The 23,733-nt window shown below is 37.2% G+C and overlaps 1 protein-coding gene across 3 annotated transcripts in view; it reads right to left on the bottom strand.

Annotated features, from left to right (window-relative positions):
- PDSS2 (decaprenyl diphosphate synthase subunit 2) overlaps positions 1-23,733 on the bottom strand; it is a 242,489-nt gene that overhangs the window by 123,011 nt on the left and 95,745 nt on the right. Inside the window, exon 2 of one of the 3 annotated variants that reach the window (XM_076003083.1) lies at positions 2,567-2,620. The exons of the other annotated variants lie outside the window; for them this stretch is intronic. Within the exon in view, the coding sequence (XP_075859198.1) occupies positions 2,567-2,620 (54 nt within the window). The remainder of the gene's footprint in view (positions 1-2,566; positions 2,621-23,733) is intronic. 3 annotated transcript variants of the gene reach the window in all.

Below are 23,733 nucleotides of genomic sequence, written 5' to 3'. Positions count from 1 at the left end.
ACCAAAGAAATATGAGTTAACAGTTGGGTCTTAGATACCACAGAAGAATATTCACTGCCTGTTAATTATCAGAATGTCAAGTTATTATACTACTAATTTCACCAGAACACTTCCATCTGCAAACAAGTGCTCTGCTGTGGCCTAAAACACATATTGTAAGGCCTACATACTAATCAGAGTGACCTTGTAGACTTAACTCAGTTTGAAGTGAGCAGAGAAATGAATGAAGCTAATTTAGCCCTTTGTCTTCATTCTCATTCTAAAGAAAACTGTTCAGTGAAGACTTCCAACAGGAGAGGTGATACAGAGAACACTCTGGCAAGCCCTTTTACAAAATAAAAATGTACTGCTCAGCTTCCCTTGGCCTTAAGTTTAAGTAATAATTTAGATGGTTCCTAATTAAACTGCCCTTCCACTGTACAGGACTTGTCCTACCATAAGCCCTTCTCTATAGGAAAACACTGAGCCAGGAGTCCTGAGAGGAGGGAGAGCTGATGAAGCCTTGGTGCCCACAGCGGGCAAAGGGAAGGAGGTTGAGCTGTTCCTCAGGTGGCTCATGGTAGGTGGCTGTCATTCTGAATCTCTGATAACACAACAATTCAATTCTTTGTATTTTTACAATGTCCTTATATGATTATTCTAATTATACTATTAATTAGAAATCTCAAGCTGTTATATGACATTACCCATAGTTGGATATCTATCATGTTAAATTATCAATTACAAAAATCCTAGAACAAGAAAATCTAGCATATTCTACTATATTAGGCTGCTCAGATTGCCATAGCAAAATACCACAGTGACTTAAACAGATATTTATTTTTTCATAGTTCTGAAGGCCAAGAAGTCTAAGATCAAGTGATTAGCAAATTCGGTTTCTAGGGAGGGCTCTCTTCCTGGCTTGCTGATAGCTGCCTTCTCACTGTGTCCTCACATGGCCTTTTCTCTGTATTTAGAGGCCAGGTGAGACAGATCTATTCTTCTTCCTTTTCTTCTTCCTCTTCCTTTTCTTATAAGGACCTATTAGATTAGGGTCCCACCCTTATGACCTCATTTAACCTTAATTATCTTCCTAAAGGTCCTATGCCCAAATATAGTCACACTGGGGGCTACAGGCTTCAACACATAAGTTTGGGAGGAAACAATTCAGTCCGTAACACCTACCCAGCAATATCTGTATAAGGTTTTTACAGTTTGATAGTATATCAAGTCAAAAGAAATTACAATTGTAGAGGCTAAGAGAATAATACCCCAAAGTATGGTGTTTTGGCATGGTGAGCACTTTTGAGTTAAAGCAAATTGGCAGGCCTTACAAGTTGCCTCAGAACGAAGGACTTTCTAACTTTTCTGGTTTCTTCCCTCTAAGCTCAGTGAGGGGCTCTCTCAGAAAGTTCCCTTATCTGACTGAGGAACACATCTTCCAAAAGAAGTGCAATGTGTTAAGACTCCCTCCCTAGCAATGTTATCAAATAACCAGGAAAGATTAACTGCTGGAAAGGAGCAGAGACTAAAAGTCATCACCATGCCCAGTCAGACTTTCACCTATTCTTCTGAGGGCAGCTCTGAGAGGTTACCTGGGGGACTATATCTGCATAAGACAACCTTTGTTCACAGTCAAGTTCTGTCCCTCACCTTTCCATAGCTATTTTTTGTCCTTCCATCCCATTCAGCATCCAAAGGGAATCATTCAAAACATTATCTGGTCTTGGAGCCTACTATTGTCTGGTGTTCAAGTCCATTCTTTGTTGCCCTTAAAAATCATTTACTACCCCTCTAAAATTGCCTACAGCTCCCCACCCCCCATCATATGAAGAAAGCATGTAAACCTCAACCACATGGTTCTTCTTTGAGTCTTGTATTTGCCAGATTCCCACGGCATGTGCATGTTAACAAATTTGTATACCTTTTCTCCCATTAATCTGTCTATTGTCAGTTCATCTTAGCAGACTTGAACCTTCAGGGGGGGAGGAAACATTGTCTTAGCTTCTACCCATTAAACTCAGCTCACTACAAAAAAATACATTTAAAATTCAAGCACATTTAGCAAAAATAAGCACATTTTAATATTCTGTTTCTTTCTCCTCTAAAGCACAATTTTGATAGCATCTGGGTAAAAGATGAATAAACAACACTGTAGTCCTTAAAGAGTTTATAATCTGATTATGAGAAAAATAAAAGCCAATAATATCAATAATGTATGGGTACTACAGTTATTAAGAATATAAGTTTGGAGTAAGAAAGCCCTGGTTTAAATCTCAGATCTGCTACTTAATGGCTCTGTAGTTCCTAGATAAATTATTTAACATCTCCAAGCTTTATTGTCCTTATCTATATAGGCGCTATCTTTATATATCTATAAAAATATTTATATATCTTTAAAGGCGCTATCATCACTGGCCTTTTAGGATTATTGTGAGACATAAATGGGATAACACTGTAAAGTGTTTTTAGCACAATGTTCTGGCACATGGTCTATGCTCAGTACATGGTAGTTATTACTGCTACTGCTATCACCACTTATGTTTGTACAGACTTGTGCTATGGGAGCCCAGAAAAAAACATTTACCTCAATCCGGGGGTCAGAGATGATTTCCTGGAGAAGATGACAGCAGACCTGTATCTTAAGGGATAGGTGAGTGTTAGTCAGATGAAGAAACGTAAGAATGGTAACCCATGCAAAGGAAATAGCACAATGTATGCAGGACACTATAAGTATTTGGCATTTGCTGGCAGGTCTAGCGAGAATAGTTATTGCTCAGTTTCCCCTGGCCTTGGCATCCTACTGCATAATTGCTTCCTTTCACATGGTTCTCCCTCCATCCTCCCATAATTGCTTCTCCCTTCAATTGCTTCTCCCTCCATCCTCCCAGAAATACCTTCCCTACTCCAGACAGCTATGTTGGATTTATTTTTTAAGGACAATTTAGCTCTACAAAGGAAGGTAGTGCAGGTCCCTCTAGAATCCTACCAGAACCTGTTCTTTCCCTCTGTCCTTAGGAACAGGAAAAGGGATGACCTGCAGAGGCAGTATAGGTTAGTGGCAAAGAATATGGACTCTGGAGTTAAACTGCCTGTGTTCAAACACTGGCCCTGCTACTATGTCACTTTGGGCAAATTAATTCTCTGTGTGCTTCAGTTTTTCCCATCTGTTAAGTGGGGATGATAATAATAGCACCTGCCCCTCTTATTGTGAGATTGTTGTGACGATTCAGTGAGTTAATACATTCAGTGAGTTAAGACAATTAGAACAGGGCCTGGTTGTTAATAACTATTAGCTAGTATTACCTAACAAAATCAAAAGTCTATGTTTCATGGACAGGGCATCCTTGAGAAAATAGAGAATGCACTAGATTAGAAATGTGGTCATCTGTGGAAATTAGAAGGAAGAAGGGAGAATAAAAGTGTAAAAAGAATAAAACTAATATCTACTGATTACCTAACTAGATGTCAAAAGTACTACAGTAAGTGCTTCATATATGTTCATCTGCTCCTTATAACAGCTCTGCTAGGTAGATGGTATTGTCCCCATTTTTATATATGAACACACTGGGGCTCAGGGAGGCCGAGAAATTTGCCCAAATAGATAGGACCAGGGTTTAAAATTATGGGTATATGACTAGAGTCATGCTCTCCCAACAGCTACTTCTCTTCATCTCCCTGGGACTACATTTTTTTAGCTTGAAAATTTTATCCGACTTCACATTGCTAAGAAGAAACCTGAGAGCTGCCTAATTTGCACATGATTTTCTAGGCCTACTCCAGGAAATATAAACATGTGCTCCCATTCTAATTTTACATCTTATGATGAGGATTCTATTTTATAAAAACCATGAATTGTACTATATAAATCAAGAGTACACTTCCTTGTCCAGAAGTTCAGAATATATTACAATTACACATTGTAAACAAAAGTATTATTTTTTTAGAACTCCAAATCTATGTTTGCAGAAATAATAAATTGAATAGGCCTGTATCTGTCTTATAACATGAAGTAGGGCCAATTCTAATCTTTATATTGTTTCAAGCCTAAATATTGTATAAAGCAGGCGTCCTCAAACTACGGCCCGCGGACCACATGCAGGTGTTTTTGCCCGTTTGTTTTTTTACTTCAAAATAAGATATGTGCAGTGTGCATAGGAATTTGTTCATAGTTTTTTTAAACTATAGTCCAGCCCTCCAATGGTCTGAGGGACAGTGAACTGGCCCCCTGTTTAAAAAGTTTGAGGACCCCTGGTATAAAGTATTCTGTGGGCCTTTGATAGCCTTGTGATTTATATTTTGTAGTAATTTGGCTTGTTAGGTATTCCTTTTTTTTATACTATCAAAGAACATAACTTTCTTATAACAAAAGGAGAACAAAGTTAGGAAACAATAACCATGGGAAAGGTGAATTAAAAAGAGACTGTCAAGATTGTCTAGCTACGTAAAGCATTAACTTCATCAGCTAAACCCAGATGTATAAACTATAGTCTATGGATCTTATCTATATAGAGAGGTAGCTTTTCATATTCCTCCTCCCCTTCTCTCTGTCTGTCTGTCTGTCTGTCTGTCTGTCTCTCTCTCTCACACACACACACACACACGCACACACACACACACACGGGTCTTGTCATACATTGGCCCCTATACTGATAAAAAAGCATCAATCCTTAGGGGAAGCTTCAAATACTCTAAGAAGCTAGCAGAGGTGGTGAAGAAGCAGACAATCTTCTATACAGATGTTTTACATACACATATATATTTTTAACCTAAAAATATGTTTTTTTCTTTAATTACAGTTTCCTATATAACCATTAGTGGACTCCAGCGATGCAAGCCATATTTATTAGAGGCAGCATGTCAAATAGGAGTTGACAATTACAGTCTCTATCAATACATATTATGCCAGACGGTAATGAGCCATCCACAAAGGGCTAGCCATCCAAAATAATCATGCTGCTTTCCAGAGAAATGTCGAAGAGGTTATGGTTTATTACACAGTGCTCATTAGATATACAGTGGCAGCATTAGCAATTTTTCCTTCATTTGTGTCTCATTTAAGAATCTGCCCCCACAAGCACAGTCAAATTAGTACACAAGGTTAAAACCATTATGCCCAGAAAAAATTAAGTTGCATTTTATTTTACAGTAATGGTGGATCAAAGGTCCTTGGAATCTATTATTTGCAGAACCATTATCTAACACAGAATATTCACAAAAGGGAAAAGAAAAGCAATGCCCTGCCAGCACAGCTTGGACAGGAACAAAGACAGACTATTTGAAATAAGCAAACACCACGTTACTTAATTAAGTAGCCCTACAAAAACTATTTTAAAAATAACACTAAGGTTGTGACATCAACTGACAAAAGTCACAAAATTAAGGTTAATGACGAAGTGCCAACCTGTACTTTGAAATGCCTCATTTACATCAACTTATTTTTAAACATTTTTTATACTGTCATCATGCACAATTTAGTTATAAATTCACAAATTGTTATAAATATTTATTTTCTTAAAAAGATAACCTGGTTTCACATCTTTACGGAAAACCCATATTTACTGACATTTAATAAATTGGAATTAGCAGATACAACTATTATAACTAGACAGATTTGGTCAAGAAGGCAGATCTTGGAGTAAGTTCAAAAATTAAACTGATTAATTCTAAATAACAGATACTTAATGGACTTTGTCAAATCAGCAGATAACTGGTTAACAGCATCTGAATTATTAACAAGATAAACAGTTGCAGCAAAGAGTCTTTTGAAGTGATTTCTAAAGTCCTGATTGGACTACTGTTAATAAAATGTTAAAATTCATTACAGTTAGAAGGACATTCTAAGTACACTTCCCCTATATTTTATTATTAGCATATTACAATTGTAGTGATTATTCAAGGATCCTTCTTTTCATTTAATGAACATATATTGAGTGCCTGTCATATGTCACATTCTGAGATAGGCTCTGAGAATTTTTTTTTTTTTTTTTTTTTTTGAGACAGAGTCTCGCTTTGTTATTCAGGCTAGAGTGAGTGCCGTGGCGTCAGCCTAGCTCACAGCAACCTCAAACTCCTGGGCTCAAGCAATCCTCCTGCCTCAGCCTCCCACGTAGCTGGGACTACAGGCATGTGCCACCATGCCCGGCTAATTTTTTATATATATATCAGTTGGCCAATTAATTTCTTTCTATTTATAGTAGAGACGGGGTCTCACTCTTGCTCAGGCTGGTTTTGAACTCCTGACCTTGAGCAATCCGCCCGCCTCGGCCTCCCAAGAGCTAGGATTACAGGCGTGAGCCACAGCGCCCGGCCTGAGAATTTATTTTTTAAAAAAGGAAGAAAACCATAGCTCTGTGCTTAAGAAGCTTATGGCCACATCAATGAAGGATTTGGACAGGAAAGCAAATGATTTCAATCTTGGGCAATAACTGCTACCACAGAAGTAAACACAGGTTGCCAAGGGAGCCCAGAGGACCGAATTTGAATATTCAAGGAAGGTAAGGATTCCCCAAGGAAGTAACACCTAAAGTGAAACCTAACAAAAAATCTACCTAATAAGAATTATGAGGGAGAAATACATTGGGAATGTAGAGAAATGGAGAGAGAGGAGGCTGAAGTGGGCTCATTGACCTCAGATTATCAGAAGGTACAATGTGTCTTTTAAAAGAGATTAGAAGAAAACATACTGAAAATGGATTGATGGACTTTATGAAATAAAGTCAGCAAGGAAGTTCTAGAACAGTTCAGATCGTGTGTGTGTGTGTGTGTGTGTGTGTGTGTGTGTGTGTGTGTTTAAAGTATCGTAAGGAAAACATTTCCTGGACAGGTCCACATATGGTCAATCAAATTTCAGAGTGAATGAAATGATTTTTGTAGTTCATAAGCATGATGATTGGGTGTTATGTGTGATATGTGTGCCACATTTACTGGTCTGACAAGAAAGAAAGAAAAAAATTCCGAGTGAATGAATGTATTATCCTCTTAATGTTGATTGTAATTCTGACTGAATGACCAAATTTTGAATTTCATTGGTTATTCTTCTTATCTTTACCCCTGCAAATGAGAAAAACATCCTTGTCTCTACACCTTAAGCTAACAAAAGTGTGAATTATATATTAATATAATAGCACTACTTTAATTTTTCTAATATATATATTTGTTTGTTTTTTGAGACACAGTCTTGCTCTCTTGCCCAGGCTAGAGTGCAGTGTTGTCATCATAGCTCACTGCAACCTCCAACTCCTGGGCTCAAGTGATTCTCCAGCCTCAGCATTCTGAGTAGCTGGGATTACAGTACTTTTTCTATTAATAATATACATATATATATTTTTGTTTGTTTGTTTGTTTGTTTTTGAGACAGAGTCTCACTTTGTTGCCCAGGCTAGAGTGAGTGCTGTGGTGTCAGCCTAGCTCACAGAAACCGCAAACTCCTGGGCTCAAGCAATCCTGCTGCCTCAGCCTCCCGAGTAGCTGGGACTACAGACATGCGCCACCATGCCCGGCTAATTTTTTTCTATATATATTAGTTGGCCAATTAATTTCTTTCTATTTATAGTAGAGACGGGGTCTCGCTCTTGCTCAGGCTGGTTTCAAACTCCTGAGCTCGAGCAATCCACTCGTCTCGGCCTCCCAGAGTGCTAGGATTATAGGCATGAGCCACCTCGCCTGGCCCTATTAATAATATATTATATGTCAAATATGTGTGTCTACTCTCAAAATATCTGTAAGAGACAATAAACTTTTAGAGGAGAGAGAACAGATTGATTTAATTCTTTTGGTGTGGGACCCAGTAAAGTTCAGGTGTAATCAGGTACCTACAAAAGGGTATTTCGGTTTGTGTTTTTTTTTAAATGGAAATGCCATCATGTCTTAGTACAGCTACTATATACGTGGCTGTGGTCTATGATATATTTGATTTCTGAGTGGATTGTTAAGTGGTTTTAAGGAGCCATTTAGAGAAGCATCATGATGACATGATGATAATACTTCCTTTCCTCTTTTTTTTCTCCCCCCTCCTCTTTTTTTTTTTTTTTATAATAGACTTCCTATTCTGTATAACAGATTTCCTCTTTTTTTGAATATTAGATCGTTCTAAACTAGGCCCTATATATCCATTCTGATTTAGGTTTTTAAATGACTGCCATTCTCCCTTCCTCAACAGGGTTTTAATTCAGTATTTGACCCTCCAACACTTTTCATCTAATGAACAAATAAGTATAAACTCCAAAGATTTTTTAAAAAATGATACATAACATTATATCTATAGCTTGTACATTATATCTATAGCTTGTATATTATATATATAATAACAGTGTATAAATGATTGCAGCATTATTCCTGGCTTTGAATCCTGCTTGACTGAGTTGTCTTCCACCAGGAAAAGCTCCTGGTAAAGAACATCAGAAGTATAAAAGGTGCAGATAATCCTAAAATGGTGATCATAATACAAAAGCAAGAAGTTATATTGTTGAACTACAGAAAATGAAAAGGCAACTATAATTATACTGATCACTAGTGCTGTAAGTTCATTTCAATACTACATATAATCATGAATTTCAAGGAACAAAACAAGAATGAGACTGCTGGGGTGGACACAGAGAAGAGAATGGATAGCCCACTCCTGAGATTATCTGGAGGCTCTGCCAGAGTGGCCATTTTGTCAGAGTGTTTTTACTTTCTACTACTCTAAGGTCTATAATTTATTCATTTGCTCTCGCTTCTGCCTTATTCTAGAGAGTTTGAAATGGTTTAAATATTATTAGATGATGTTCAATAACAGATAAAAAGCACAACCAGTAGATGTGGGCAAAACATGAGACAAGAGTGTGACAAGAGACAGTGTGATAAACTGAGAAGGAAAGGCACAATATGGGAGGGGCATGGAGAATCCCATAGCTGTACACTAGTAGTCCAAATGATAGATTTTAAGGTAGCCCCCAGAAATAAAGCTTTCTCCTGTGAGTGTGTGTGTGTGATGAACCTGTTATTTTAATTCAAAACGTAAAGCTGTCTGAATTTTAGGTTTGATGGCCATGCATTCTCCAAAGACAGTATACAGATTAAATGCCTGACCTTGCCTGACCTCCCAGGTTTAGGAAAAACAGGGCACCTCTATCCTGGACACTATCAAGGCTTTGGGGGTTATATGTCTGACTCCTTATTCTATGGCTAAAAAGAAAAGTTCCTGATATAACATTCATAATTTATAACAATAACATAGGGGGTCACATTTTACTGCTTGAAAATAGCACTAAATTGGTAATGGTCACCATTTCTATAGCAAAAAAAAATGTGAGCACTTATTCCTTGATCATACTGTCTAGATCAGCGGTATTCAGTTTGGGGTGCCCACATCTTTAAGGATTCTTCAAAGTATGTGAAGAATTCTTCATAGAGGTTGAGTTATTTTCCCCTTTCTAAAATGTCTAAGGAAAGCTATTCATTAACCCCTGGATAAAGGTATGTCTGTTAATAAAAATTTCAGTTTTAATTTTGTACTCATTAATAAGATGTGATAGTGGTTATCTTGTGGTCATCAGATACTCAGATTGGCCTAGTATACCTAGGTGCCTAGTATACCTGTACTACTAGTTTATACTCAATAACTGTGTCCCAAATCATGACCTTCATTTTAGTGGGACAGTAATAAATTATTAATTGTTATAAATTATGAATGTTATATCAGGAAATTTTCTTTTTAGCTGTAGAATAAGGAGTCAGACATGTAACCCCCAAAGCCTTGATAGTGTCCAGGATAGAGGTGCCCTGTTTTTCCTAAACCTGGGAGGTCAGGCAAGGTTTTAATCTGTGTACTATCTTTGGAGAATGCATGGTCATCAAACCTAAAATTCAGACAGCTTTACATTTTGAATTAAGAATGGCAATCACAAAAGACTATGTGGCATCTGACTTGAGGGGCTTTATGAATCTAATCAGGGAATCAATAACATCAGAAAATGCTAAGGAAAGGCTTAATATGGTAAATATATTCAATAGATAACAGAGAGGTCCAAGTTATCTTGCCTACCCCTCTACCTATTTCTGAGAAAGATAAACTTTCAGCCAAAGTGCTGCAGACAACATAAAACAAAGTTTGCATAAAGTACCTTCAGAAATCATTAATTGCCTATTAACCACTGTAGGTGTGTCAGAAACAAAACCAGATTTTACAAAGTTGAAACCATAAATTGAATTAAACCCTAATCTAGTAATGTTTTATTTAAATTCCCTGACAATTCTGATTTTTCAACTTATTGGTTATGTTAAATTAAAATTACTCTGTCCTATCTATAAAAAGATAAAAAGTAAATTCCTATTTTTTGAAGTTCTGAATTGAGTAATACAAAATTAAATAAAGAAATGCATTTTTTAAGTACAAAGTATCCCTCCACTGTTGCCAGAAAACAACTAACAAAGGGAGTTAAGTAATTTAGCAGCCATATTTTTTTGCTCTCCTTCATTGGGAACACAGTTGTTTGCATGGCATAATAAGCTGTAAATTATAAACATTTTTATATAGCTTGCTGCACAGAAAAGTCTGCCAGCATCCTACTATACTGGATAGTGTTCAAGTGATTATAGCTTTGGAAAAAAGGGGTGGAAACTTGTTTTGCATCTCAGTTTGTTGGTTCTCTTATGCATAGCCCTTAAAAATCCGTTACATCATTATTTGTGATGAGTATGTAAATAATTATAGTACAGTAATAGAAGCTCCATGTTACCGCAGGACACAAATTACCCATGGACAGCAGCAAATCTTATAGGTGCATAATCATCTAAGTATTTCCTTGAAATGGTGTCTCCAATGAGTATGAATGTAATGGTTTTCAATACCAAAATTTGTAGCACTGAGCATTTCAGGACTAATGACAAAGGAAATACACTTTGCTCTTTTTCTGTAGGGGAAGCCAATTAGATAGAACATCTGCTTAAGTCTATTAAAAATATGGTTTCTGTATCAAAGAGAATATACAGGTATCTATATTCCACAACAGATAAAATCTGTGAAAGAATATGTACAATAAAAGAGATATGGCCTGGAAACATAAATGTTTTTATTTTTAATTATATACAGTCCCACCATGATTCACATTCAGCCCTATAAGAAAATTTTGTCTCAATAAATCAACAATAATACATAGAGCACTTGAGTGCCTATCACAGTGCTGGGTCTTAGGAGGCCAAAGAAAAAGTCTACAATCTAGTTTCTATTCTCTATACAATTTGACAACACAAAACTTAGAACATAAAGGTCTGTGCTCAGTACTGAGGATGTTAAGATGAGTAGAAAAGTAGATTTAGGGTGCCCTAATGCAGAGACTGTCTACAGTGATGGAAAAAGCACAAATTCTATGGTAAAATGGAGTTTGAATCCCAACTCTGCTATATACTTACACCATAAACTTGAACAAATTATTAAGTTTCTCTATGCCTGTTTTCTAAGAAAAGCAATTTGTTTCTTAACCAGTGTTGTGAGGAATAAATGAGTTAATATATATAAAGAACATGAAACAGTACCAGACTTAAAGAAAACTGTTAGCTATAGTAATAATTCTTTTACTTATAGTAAAAGAATTTTACTTACTTATAGTAATAATTACTTAAGTAAGTAATTTTACTTATAGTAATAATTCTTTTACTTCTATACTTACAATACAAGCTTTGCACATAGCAGGTTCTCAAATGTTTGTTGAATGAATGAATGAATGAATGAATCAGTCAATGTGCAAATGAACAAATCTATTAATAGTAGAGGGATGAGATAGGTTACACAGATTACTATGAGACAGACTAGAAGTGTGTCAAAGGTATGAAATGTAAGAGAGAGCTTAGTGGTGGGAGAGGTAATGGGTTGGAAGATGACTAAGACACAGGCCCTGCATCTAGAAGGTACTGTTTAATAAGAAAACATATATTAATACATAAATCACTGATCACAAAACAATGTGTTAAGTGTTTTAGGATGTCACAGAACATTTCCTCTAGATTCTGGCCCTAATTGAGCCATGGCTTTCCCTGGGGTACCTGAATCCTGTACCTTCATGAGTAGATATGTTTAACCTACAAGCCACAAACTGGGGGGTTGAGAAGTGGGATCAGTGCTTTCATTATTTCTTCACAATCTTAGAGAAAACCACTGTCCTTCTGAAGCCAGCTCTACCCTCCACTATCACTACTCTTCTCTATCACTCTGTATTCACTGAGGTCTCTGGCATCTTGCTGAGTTCTGTTGTTCTCCTGTTCTCCAGGTTGACTTCAATCATGTGAATTGCCCACCCTGTAGTTTTACAATCTACTCAATCCAGCCACCTCCACTGTATTCTGTCAAACCTACTCTCAGGTACAACTGGAACTTAAACATTCAGAATTGTTCTACTTTTGAAATCTTCAATTCAGATATACTCCTTTCTATCTACAATGTACTAACCTTTCAGCTTTCTCACTGTATTACTACCCCTATAATCTGACTCATCATGACCTCTAGTCCCTTGATCACTATTTTCTCCCCAGTTTTGGGGCTCCCTCAACTTCACCTCCTTCCTGATTGAGCCTAAACAATTATATCAGATCAACTATACTCTTGCTCATCCCCTTCTCTTGGTGGACAAAGAAAAACCCTGATCATACTCTTACCCTTTTCACCTCTATTCTAGGGCTGTGTTAAGGAAATTTATATTTAATATTGTAGAGAATGGGATGCAACTGAAGAATTAAAGATATTTTACTCCACTTAAGAACTTGAGGAAGGAATGGGGAAATCTTAATAACAGAAAATGAAGACTTGAGATGCCAGTAACTATAGAGAGGATGGATGCCAGGGTTAGAGATAACCAACCTGAGAATCTGCCCTCTTTGCCTTTATAACCAGCACCACCAGCTACACAGTCTTGAATAAGAAGAAACATCCAAGAGCACAGTGAGGAAGAAGCTCCTCAGGTGCTAAACTACCTGTAGATGCCAGTTCTCACCTAGCATCTTCTGTGAGGAGTGTTAAGGACAACCTATCTAGATAAATAAAGGGACCAGTGGTGAATATGGATATAGTTCCAGCAGTTAAGTGCTAGAAACAGAGTTCTAAAAATGAAACTGCATCAATAGTGTCAAGAAGAAGACTAGATGCATAAATTGTTTTCATACCTTGCCATTGAATGTCAAAGACTATTTCTTATTCATATTTGCATTTCCCTCAATGTCCAGTCCTGTGCCTTACACAGAAGAGGTGGTCAGGATGGGTTATACTGGATCACAGTTTACTTGAACCTGGTTGGATATGTGCCCTGTTAGTTAAGCTCCTGGTTTGAAGCCCATCATTGTTCCCATTTTATCAATGAGTAATCCCACAGAGCAATTAATAACTTGCTTAAGATCAAATAACTAATAAGTTTCAGATTTGAGACAAGAACCTAGATGTCTGGCCCTTTCTGTTTACCACTGGGGGAGCCTTGAGTTTGGGTTCAAAGGATCAGCATTAAGTCATGAAGCTACTAAACAGACTCTGTTATTAAACATTTTAAGTGACTGAAGGCTTCTATCCAACAGAATTAACATTTTCCTGATGCATGTCAAAAATTAAACACTCTTTAAAATGTAGAATTAGCTGGGTGCGGTGGCTCCCAGTATTTGGGAGGCTGAGGCAGGAGGATTCATTGAGGCCAGAAGTTCAAGATGAGCCTGGGCAATAGCTCTCTACAAAAACCAAAACAAAAACAGTCCTGGTTGCGAGCGCCTGTAATCCCATAATCCTAGCTATTATACTCCGGAGGCTGAGGCAGGAGGATCACTTGAGCCCAGGAGTTCGAGTTACAGTGAGCTGTGATGATTCCACTGCATTCTACTTCAGGCAACAGAGTAAGACCCTGACTCAACAATAAAAAAGAGAAGAAAAAGGAAAAAACTAAACATTAGACACTGGACATTGCCTTTGACTTTGGCTACTTACTAGTCAATACACAACCCTCCTTTAAGGAGAAGATTTAAAACTTTTTTATCACTAACAAAACAATTTATGCAGCTTGTTTTTTGCTATGATGTAGTCAGGCAGGCTGATCTATATCATGTTATTTATATACAATAAACTAACTCTTAGCTGAGTAGATTAGTAGCTTAGCCCACCTACTTTTTGTGGTTAATTATACTTGTTTTGTAAGAGGCTGATCTTATTTTGTGTTTTTCCAAAAGCTCTGGTGAAGTAATGACTTCTGACATACAGTATGTTGAACATAAAGAACTTTCCCTTTTCTTGCTCAACATATAATTGCTACATTTGTGCATGCTGTGTAAGTCGAAAATAACAATAAAAAGTTAATGAAGAAAATAAGTACTGGTTGTAATGAATTAGTAATATTGCTAGATTTGTATTTGGAGTTTACTTTTATTGTTGTAAGTGAAATACAATCAATAGGAATATGTAAGCAAGCTGCACATGCTTCCATCTCTTGAGAGTTCTCTGAAAAGGAGCTGAGATATCTTTAGGGAATATTTTCAAAATTCAATTATTTCACATAATCATTTAAAATGACTGTCAATAAGCACTCCTTATTGTTAAGGCTCTTAAGTACAAAAAGATATATTTCTTAAATAGAATTTCATTGCTTTATAAGTATGAAATATAACCTCCTTTAAATTTTTAAATAATTTTAATTATAAAAAATAATATGAATATATTTTCCATTAAAAAACTGAAATATTACAAATAAAGTACCCTTTGACTGTTCACTTACACCTGTTCCCAAACCTCCCATCACCTATTTCCCAACCACTATTATTATCAGGTGAGTGAGGCTTCTTCCAGACTCTTTTCTATGTATTCACACATTATCTTAAAAAAAAAAAATGTGTTTTTAAATGCTATATGTTTCAATATTACTTGTTTCATGTTTATATAATTGAGCTCTAAATACATGTCAACATGTTCCTACTTAAGCCTCAGTTCTTAAGATTTTTTTGATTTGATCAATCTCCAAGGGAAATATATTAATAGTTTGCTAATTTTGTTTGGCATTTTTAGGTGCTAGATGAATTCCAATGTGTGGAATGAAGGTGGGTATTGATAGATAGTCACAGCCTATTGTTAACTATAATTAGAAGTCATCCGATGCTAATTAGTACCATATTAAAATGACAAATTATGAACTATAATATATGCAGCTGAAACCAAGTCCAATTTTCTAAATTTAAAGGATCATAGGAAAAAAACCAAACTGCCCTCTTTCACAAATTTTTATATTCTCTACTTCTCTTCTTAAGATTATTTCACATAGGTCTTCAAATATTCTACCACTGCTTCCTTGAATACCACACCAAGCCTGACCAATTTTCACTTATTGGAGAGAGTAATGTTAAGATCAATAATTTAATTTTAAGATGTTTTCTAGATTTAACTTATATCTATGTTTACAATACTTTTTGTGATTAATTTTTTAATCCCAACAATTACCTTAATATGTACAGATGCTCCTTGACTTACAATGGAGTTATAGCTCAATAAACCCACCATAAAGTCGAAAAATTGTAAGTTGAACCATCATAAGGACCATCTGTATATCATTAATTTAACCTTAATCAATTAAATAGTACACTGAGTTGAATAAAGAATTAGCACAGTTGCCAAGAAACTGATGGTGTCCATTTTAACATACATGGTAAACTTATAAAAGCTAATCTAAAGATATCCTTTTGCTTCATTCCTGCTTTTCTTTATTTAAAAAAATATGCGCATTTTCTTAGTATATTGGATCTTGTCAAAGAGGCCAAAAGATAAAAGTTCAGGTCAGCCCAGGGACTATAAAGCCCTTATTCTGACAGCATGACATGGTTTCTAAGCTAACTCTACCTGTTCATGTCCTTTGTCCATGTTTGTGTCATATTACCTTCTTCCTAATTTATAAGATCTTAAATTGATTTGTAGGTTAAAACTTTGCCCTTGGTCATGCATGTTGCAAACGTTTTTGTAATTTGGACATTTGTCTTTTGACTTCATGGGATTTTTTTCCATTGAAGAATTATTTTTTATGCAGTCAAATATCTCAATCTTTTCATTTATAATTTCAGAGTTTTAGAACTTTTTAGCAAGGTCTTCTTTGCTCCAAGATTAAATACTACCACTACTACTAGCTATAATTCGGCCATGATCACATAGTCATTATCATCTGTGTGATAGGAACATGATGAATGTTGGGGTAATATGGATAAAATACAATCACCTGAACTATGTTTAAAAGTGCATAGTGCACACAGTCTTCTCTTATCAGCATTATAAATAAATACAGAAAATGGTTGGTCCATAATTTTATTCATCAGCTCACTTGCCACTGGGAAGTCACACAGGAAATAAACATACTTGTTTTACAAATAGAATTGGCATGCTTTAAAATTTGTCAGTATCCACAATGTATCCTGGCAAATAGACCATCTAAAGGGCAAGAATGCTAACAATCACTTTACTTCTCATTTAATGCTTTTTAATTCTTGCATATTCTACTTATATCTAAATTGATCTCTACAGCAAATAGAGAAGAGATAGAACAAGGTGGACAAGAAGGAGACAAGACCTCTATAAATGACCATGTGTGTCCTAGGACTCTGCAGATCTTTAAATCAACTTAGTGGTTTTGCCTCAAATTGGCAGGTTGCCTCGAGGTTCCATGTGGTCCAGTCAATCCCTCTGCTGCAATTCTGATGGTGGTAGGAACACCACCACTGCAATGGTCCCCCCACAGCAGCTTGGAGGAAATGGAGTTCAGGACAACACAAACCCAGAGGAGTCTAAAACCTATCAGTAAAACTTCAAACCTTATAGATACCAGAATGGAAGCTGTAGAGAACAGAGGTAAGTAAAGAAAATGTAATAAAGGAAGGAATAAGTTGAAATATGAAGGAAAAAACAAAATAAAGAAAAACTTTTGAGGAGACTTTAAATATTTCACTGGATATTACACGAGACTTTTTTGTTATGTTGTATTTTATGTTTTTTTGGTGACATTTCACTAACACTTTTCCTTCTTTAAATGTCACATTATGTATGTTTTACATGATAACTAGGTTTAAAATTAAGACTGTTTCATGAAGAGTCCTTTGAGTCTGATTACATCTCATATCCTGAATTAGAGGTTGCAAAGGACATAAGGTAAAGTCACTGTAAGTCACAGTCCATGATAAATTACTCATACTGTAAAATGTGTGATTAAAATGTTTGTTTCACGTGGAAATTAAACCACCTCCTACTAAATGATTACTTCATAAATGAAGAAATCAAGACGGAAATAAAAAAATTCTATGAAGAAAACGACAATGGAGAGACAAGTTATCAACTCCTCTGGGACACAGCTAAAGCAGTTCTGAGAGGAAAGTTTATCTCCATAAATGCCTATAACCAAAAGACAAGAAGATCACAAATAGACAATCTAATGAAACGACTCAAAGAGCTGGAAAAAGAAGAACAGACCAACCCCAAACCCAGCAGAAGAAGTGAAATCAACAAGATCAAATCAGAACTAAACGAAATTGAAAACAGGAAAGCTATTCAGGAGATTAATAAAACAAAAAGTTGGTTCTTTGAAAAAATAAACAAAATTGACACACCATTGGCTAAGCTAACGAAAAGCAGAAAAGAGAAATCTCTAATAAGCTCCATCAGGCATAAAAAAGGAGATATCACAACTGATCCCAAAGAGATACAAGATACAATTTATGAATACTACAAAAATCATTATGCACACAAACTGGAAAATGTGGAGGAAATGGACAAATTTCTAGAAACACACAGCCTCCCTAGGCTCAACCAGGAAGAAATAGATTCCCTGAACAGACTAATCTCAACAGCCGAAATAGAAACAGCAATTAAAAATCTCCCTAAAAAGAAAAGTCCCGGTCCAGATGGCTTCACACCCGAATTTTACCACACTTACAAAGAAGAACTAGTACCGATCTTGCAGAAACTATTCCACAACATCGAGAAGAACGGAAACCTCCCCGACACCTTTTATGAAGCGAATATTACTCTGATACCAAAACCAGGAAAGGATGCAACAAAAAAGAAAACTACAGACCAATATCCCTAATGAATATAGATGCAAAAATTTTCAACAAAATCTTAGCTAACCGAATCCAGACACTTATCAAAAAAATAATCCACCACGACCAAGTGGGCTTCATCCCAGGGATGCAGGGATGGTTCAACATACGTAAATCTATAAATGCAATTCACCACATAAACAGAAGCAAAAACAAAGACCACATGATTCTTTCAATAGATGCAGAAAAAGCTTTTGACAAAATTCAACACCCTTTCATGATACGAACACTTAAGAAAATAGGCATAGAAGGGACATACCTAAAAATGATACAAGCCATATATGACAGACCCATAGCCAACATCATACTGAATGGGGAAAAATTGAAATCATTCCCACTTAGACCTGGAACCAGACAAGGCTGCCCACTATCTCCACTTCTGTTCAACATAGTGCTAGAAGTCTTGGCTACAGCAATCAGACAGGAAAATGGAATCAAAGGTATCCAAATAGGGGCAGAAGAGATCAAACTTTCACTGTTTGCTGATGACATGATATTGTATCTAGAAAACCCCAAAGATTCAACCAAGAAACTCCTGGAACTGATCAATGAATTTAGTAAAGTCTCAGGATACAAAATCAATACACAGAAATCAGAGGCATTCATATACGCCAACAACAATCTAATTGAGAACCAAATCAAAGACTCAATTCCCTTCACAATAGCAACAAAGAAATGAAAGTACCTAGGAATATACTTAACCAAGGACGTAAAAGACCTCTACAGGGAGAACTATGAAACACTGAGGAAGGAAATAGCAGAGGATGTAAACAGATGGAAATCCATACCATGCTCGTGGATCGGCAGACTCAATTATCATCAAAATGTCTATACTACTCAAACTGATCTACAGATTCAATGCAATACCTATTAAAATCCCATCAGCATTCTTCACAGATATAGAAAAAATAATTTTACGCTTCGTATGGAACCAAAGAAGACCCCGAATATCAAGAGCAATTCTAGGCAACAAAAACAAAATGGGAGGCATTAATATGCCAGATATCAAACTATACTACAAAGCTGTAGTAATTAAATCAATATGGTATTGGCACAAAAATAGGAATATTGACCAGTGGAACAGATGTGAGAATCCTGATATAAAACCATCCTCATATAGCCATCTAATCTTTGACAAAGCAGACAAAAACATACGCTGGGGAAAAGAATCCTTTTTCAATAAATGGTGCTGGGAAAACTGGACAGCCACCTGTGGAAGGCTAAGACAGGACCCACACCTTTCACCTCTCACAAAAACCAACTCACGCTGGATAACAGACTTAAACCTAAGGTATGAAACTATTAGAACTCTAGAGGAAAAAGTTGGAAACACTCTCCTAGACATTGGCCTGGGCAAAGAGTTTATAAAGAAGTCCCCAAAGGCAATCACAGCAGCAACAAAAATAAATAAATGGGACCTGATCAAACTACGAAGCTTCTGCACAGCCAAAGAAATAGTCATGAAAGTAAACAGACAACCTACAGAATGGGAGAAAATTTTTGCATCCTATGCATCCGATAAGGGACTGATAACTAGAATATACTTAGAACTCACGAAAATCAGGAAGAAAAAATCAAATAACCCCATTAAAAAGTGGGCAAAGGACTTGAACAGAAACTTTTCTAAAGAAGACAGAAGAATGGCCAACAAACATATGAAAAAATGCTCAACATCTCTAATCATCAGGGAAATGCAAATCAAAACCACAATGAGATATCACTTAACCCCAGTGAGAATGGCCTTTATCAAAAAGTATCCAAACAATAAATGCTGGCGTGGTTGCGGAGAGAGAGGAACACTCCTACACTGCTGGTGGGACTGCAAACTAGTTCAACCTCTGTGGAAAGCAATATAGAGATACCTGAAAGCGATACAAGTGAATCTACCATTTGATCCAGCAATCCCATTGCTGGGCATCTACCCAAATGATCCAATGACACTCTACAAAAAAGACACCTGCACTCGAATGTTTATAGCAGCACAATTCATAATTGCAAGGCTGTGGAAACAGCCCAAGTGCCCATCAATCCAAGAATGGATTAATAAAATGTGGTATATGTATACCATGGAGTACTATTCAGCTCTAAGAAACAATGGTGATATAGCACATCTTATATTTTCCTGGTTAGAGCTGGAACCCATACTACTAAGTGAAGTATCCCAAGAATGGAAAAATAAGTACCAAATATATTCTCCAGCAAACTGGTATTAACTGAGTAGCACCTAAGTGGACACATAGGTACTACAGTAATAGGGTATTGGGCAGGTGGGAGGGGGGCGGGTATATACATACATAATGAGTGAGATGTGCACCATCTGGGGGATGGTCATGATGGAGACTCAGACTTTTGGGGGGAGGGGGGAAATGGGCATTTATTGAAACCTTAAAATCTGTACCCCCATAATATGCAGAAATAAAAAAAAAAAATCTCCAAACAATAAATGCTGGCGTGGTTGCGGAGAGAGAGGAACACTCCTACACTGCTGGTGGGACTGCAAACTAGTTCAACCTCTATGGAAAGCAATATGGAGATATCTTAAAGCGATACAAGTGATTCTACCATTTGATCCAGCAATCCCATTGCTGGGCATCTACCCAAAAGACCCAATGACACTCTACAAAAAAGACACCTGCACTCGAATGTTTATAGCAGCACAATTCATAATTGCAAGGCTGTGGAAACAGCCCAAGTGTCCATCAATCCAAGAATGGATTAATAAAATGTGGTATATGTATACCTTGGAGTACTATTCAGCTCTAAGAAACAATGGTGACATAGCACATCTTATATTTTCCTGGTTAGAGCTGGAACCCATACTATTAAGTGAAGTTTCCCAAGAATGGAAAAACAAGCACCACATATACTCACCAGCAAATTGGTATTAACTGAACAGCACCTAAGTGGTCACATAGGTACTACAGTAATAGGGTATTGGGCAGGTGGGAGGGGGGAAGGGGGCAGGTATATACATACATAATGAGTGAGATGTGCACCATTTGGGGGATGGTCATGATGGAGACTCAGACTTGTGGGGGGAAGGGGGAAATGGGCATTTATTGAAACCTTAAAATCTGTACCCCCATAATATGCCGAAATAAAAAAAAAATGTTTGTTTCAGTCTAGAACACTTATGTTATATGGAAAGTCCAGCCATCCAGATAAAGATTTAAATGAATACTATGTCCAAGGTCCTGGTGTGATACGAAGGTATACAAAGCTAAGTGCCTGCCCTGAAGGAGTGAAAAACCTAATAAAGGACATAGAGCAGCATGACAGGGGCCTGGAATAACACTAAGAGACAACATTTGTGAAGCACATTTTATGTTAAGGAACTGTTCCAAGGGTTTTAGATACATTTCCTTTTTAAATTTACCTGTAAGCCACAAAGGGGTTACCTAACTTGTCTGGGATCACACAGCTAGTAAGTGATGGAATAAAGATTTGAATTCAGGCAATTTATAACCAACATGGTATTTCTTCCCCTACTTGATCAATTAATGTGGGACCTCAGAAAGTCACTTCACCTTTCTGAACCTCAGTTTTCTCATTGATGAAACTGTTATTTCCGCTGCACAGAATTCCCACAAGGGAGCCAAGTTAGGCATCTTGCAATAGAAGAACATTTACCAACCTTTTGTAGCATTCCACAAGATGTACTACTGACAAGGGCTAAAGGGTTCTGTAGTCAGATAATTGGGAAATATCTCCTCTTAGAGATTCATGATACACATCATATGTACGTAACATCTGAGAATTGTGAATGAAGACATCTTTTTAACTGTTTAAACTGGCATGGCCACACTTATTTGACCACAGGACCTTTTATCCCACTGAACACCTAGTGATACCTTTCCCCCTGAAACAGAAGTTGGGAAATGTTGACAGAAAAAATGAATTAAATCATAGGACCTAATGGTTCTGAATCTGGCTCAGCCAATTTTTAGCTATGGGCAAAAACTCCATAGCCTCTCTAAGTCTCTGCTTTCCTGCTCAGCTCTTGTGTAGACTACTTCAGTGACTCCCTGGCTGACACTCTATCTCTTGAACTTGACCTCTCAGGGTCATCTTCTAAGCATCACTTAGTTGTGTTGTATAGCACAGACATATTACTGTGACCCCCTTTCTTAAATACCTTTGTGATAATAGCTAAAAATAAGAGGAAACACAGGATGCTTACTATGCCATGTATTATGCTAATCACTAATTTAATTCTTTAAACCATTCTCTGAAGTTCATACTTAGGCACAGCTAGCAGGTGGGGCAGTCTGTTTCCAGATTCCAAGCCCACTCTGTTGCCTCTTAAATGGCACCCCACTGCTTTTCCAGGATATAGCCCTACTTCTCTAGATCCTTCACAATGTGACTTCAACCTTTCTTTCCTACCTCATCTCCTCATCCCTCTATTCCCTATACATGTATATGAGTTTGCTAGGACAGTGAGGCCAGAATCTGCTACAGGCCTTTCTCCCTGGCTTGTAGATGGCTGTCTTCAGTTCACAAGGCATACTCCCTATATATGTGTCTGTGCCCAAATTTCCCCTTTTTATAAGGATACCAGTTATATTGGCTTAGAGTCCATTCTGATGACCTCATTTTAACTTGATTACCTCTGTAAAAGACCCTATGCCTGTAAAGACCCTATTGCAATTATTTTGTGTATATGCCCAAACATGGCTGTTATATTTCCATGTTCAAGTGTTAGAGGCAAGGACTCTCAAAGACCCTCAACTCCCCTATGACTTGTCTTACCACGGCCTCGCTCGCCCTAGAAAAATGCTCCAGGGTGTGCTAACTGCAATTGTTCCCGACCACCTGCCAGGTTGGGGTCGAGTAATCAGTCACAAACCTCGATACCGATAAGATACTGATTGGGGCTGATTAGCCCAAACCCAAGACTCACCGTCACTCCACTGCATTTTTTGTTTCTACTTCCTTGTTTCTGTATGCTTATAAAACCTACTAAGAATCTAAGTAAAGTAGACCTTGACAACCCTTTGCTTGGTCTCGTTCCTTTCTCTCGCCCATCTCTTTCAGGCACATTCCCCCTTGACCCCACGAGTAACAGAAGGTCCCGCGGGCCGGGACATTCAAGTGTACACAGCTAAGACTGAGTTGCAATTTGAAATTCCCAGGAGGAGTCTGATTGGCCCAGACAGTTGTTCTTCTACTGCTCTAATAAGCTAGGGCCCTGGGAGGGCAGGATAGTCATTCTTCTAAGGGAGTTACATCTCTGATTCATCCCTTTTTCCACAGGAAGATCCTCTGTCTCTATGTAAATTAGCAAATGTGATAACATAAGGTGGGGAGGAGATGCTCTAAGGCAGAGAGATAGCTAATCTTAATGCATCCAAAACTTTGGAACTCCAGGCCCTGGGTCCAGCCAGAACATCCCATTGAACTTTTTCCTGCTTCCACGTTCCACATCCTGGCTATGCCTTTACAGTCCATTGGCCACACAGCAGCCTGACTTATTTTTTAACATGTAAACCAGATCATATTCTTCCCCCACTAAACAAACAAACCAGAAAATTTATCAACTTCTTCCTTTGCAATTAGAATAAAACATAAAATCCTTACCAAGGCCTATCATGTCATACCTGATCTAGCCTCTGGGTACTTCTCTTTTTCACAAATCTTCCCCTCATCCACTCTGCAACAGCCAAACTGGCCTTCTTTCTA

The sequence above is a fragment of the Microcebus murinus genome, chromosome 5, assembly GCF_040939455.1.
Source record: "Microcebus murinus isolate Inina chromosome 5, M.murinus_Inina_mat1.0, whole genome shotgun sequence".
Lineage (NCBI taxonomy): Eukaryota > Metazoa > Chordata > Mammalia > Primates > Cheirogaleidae > Microcebus > Microcebus murinus.
This window is presented reverse-complemented; position numbering and strand designations above follow the sequence as displayed.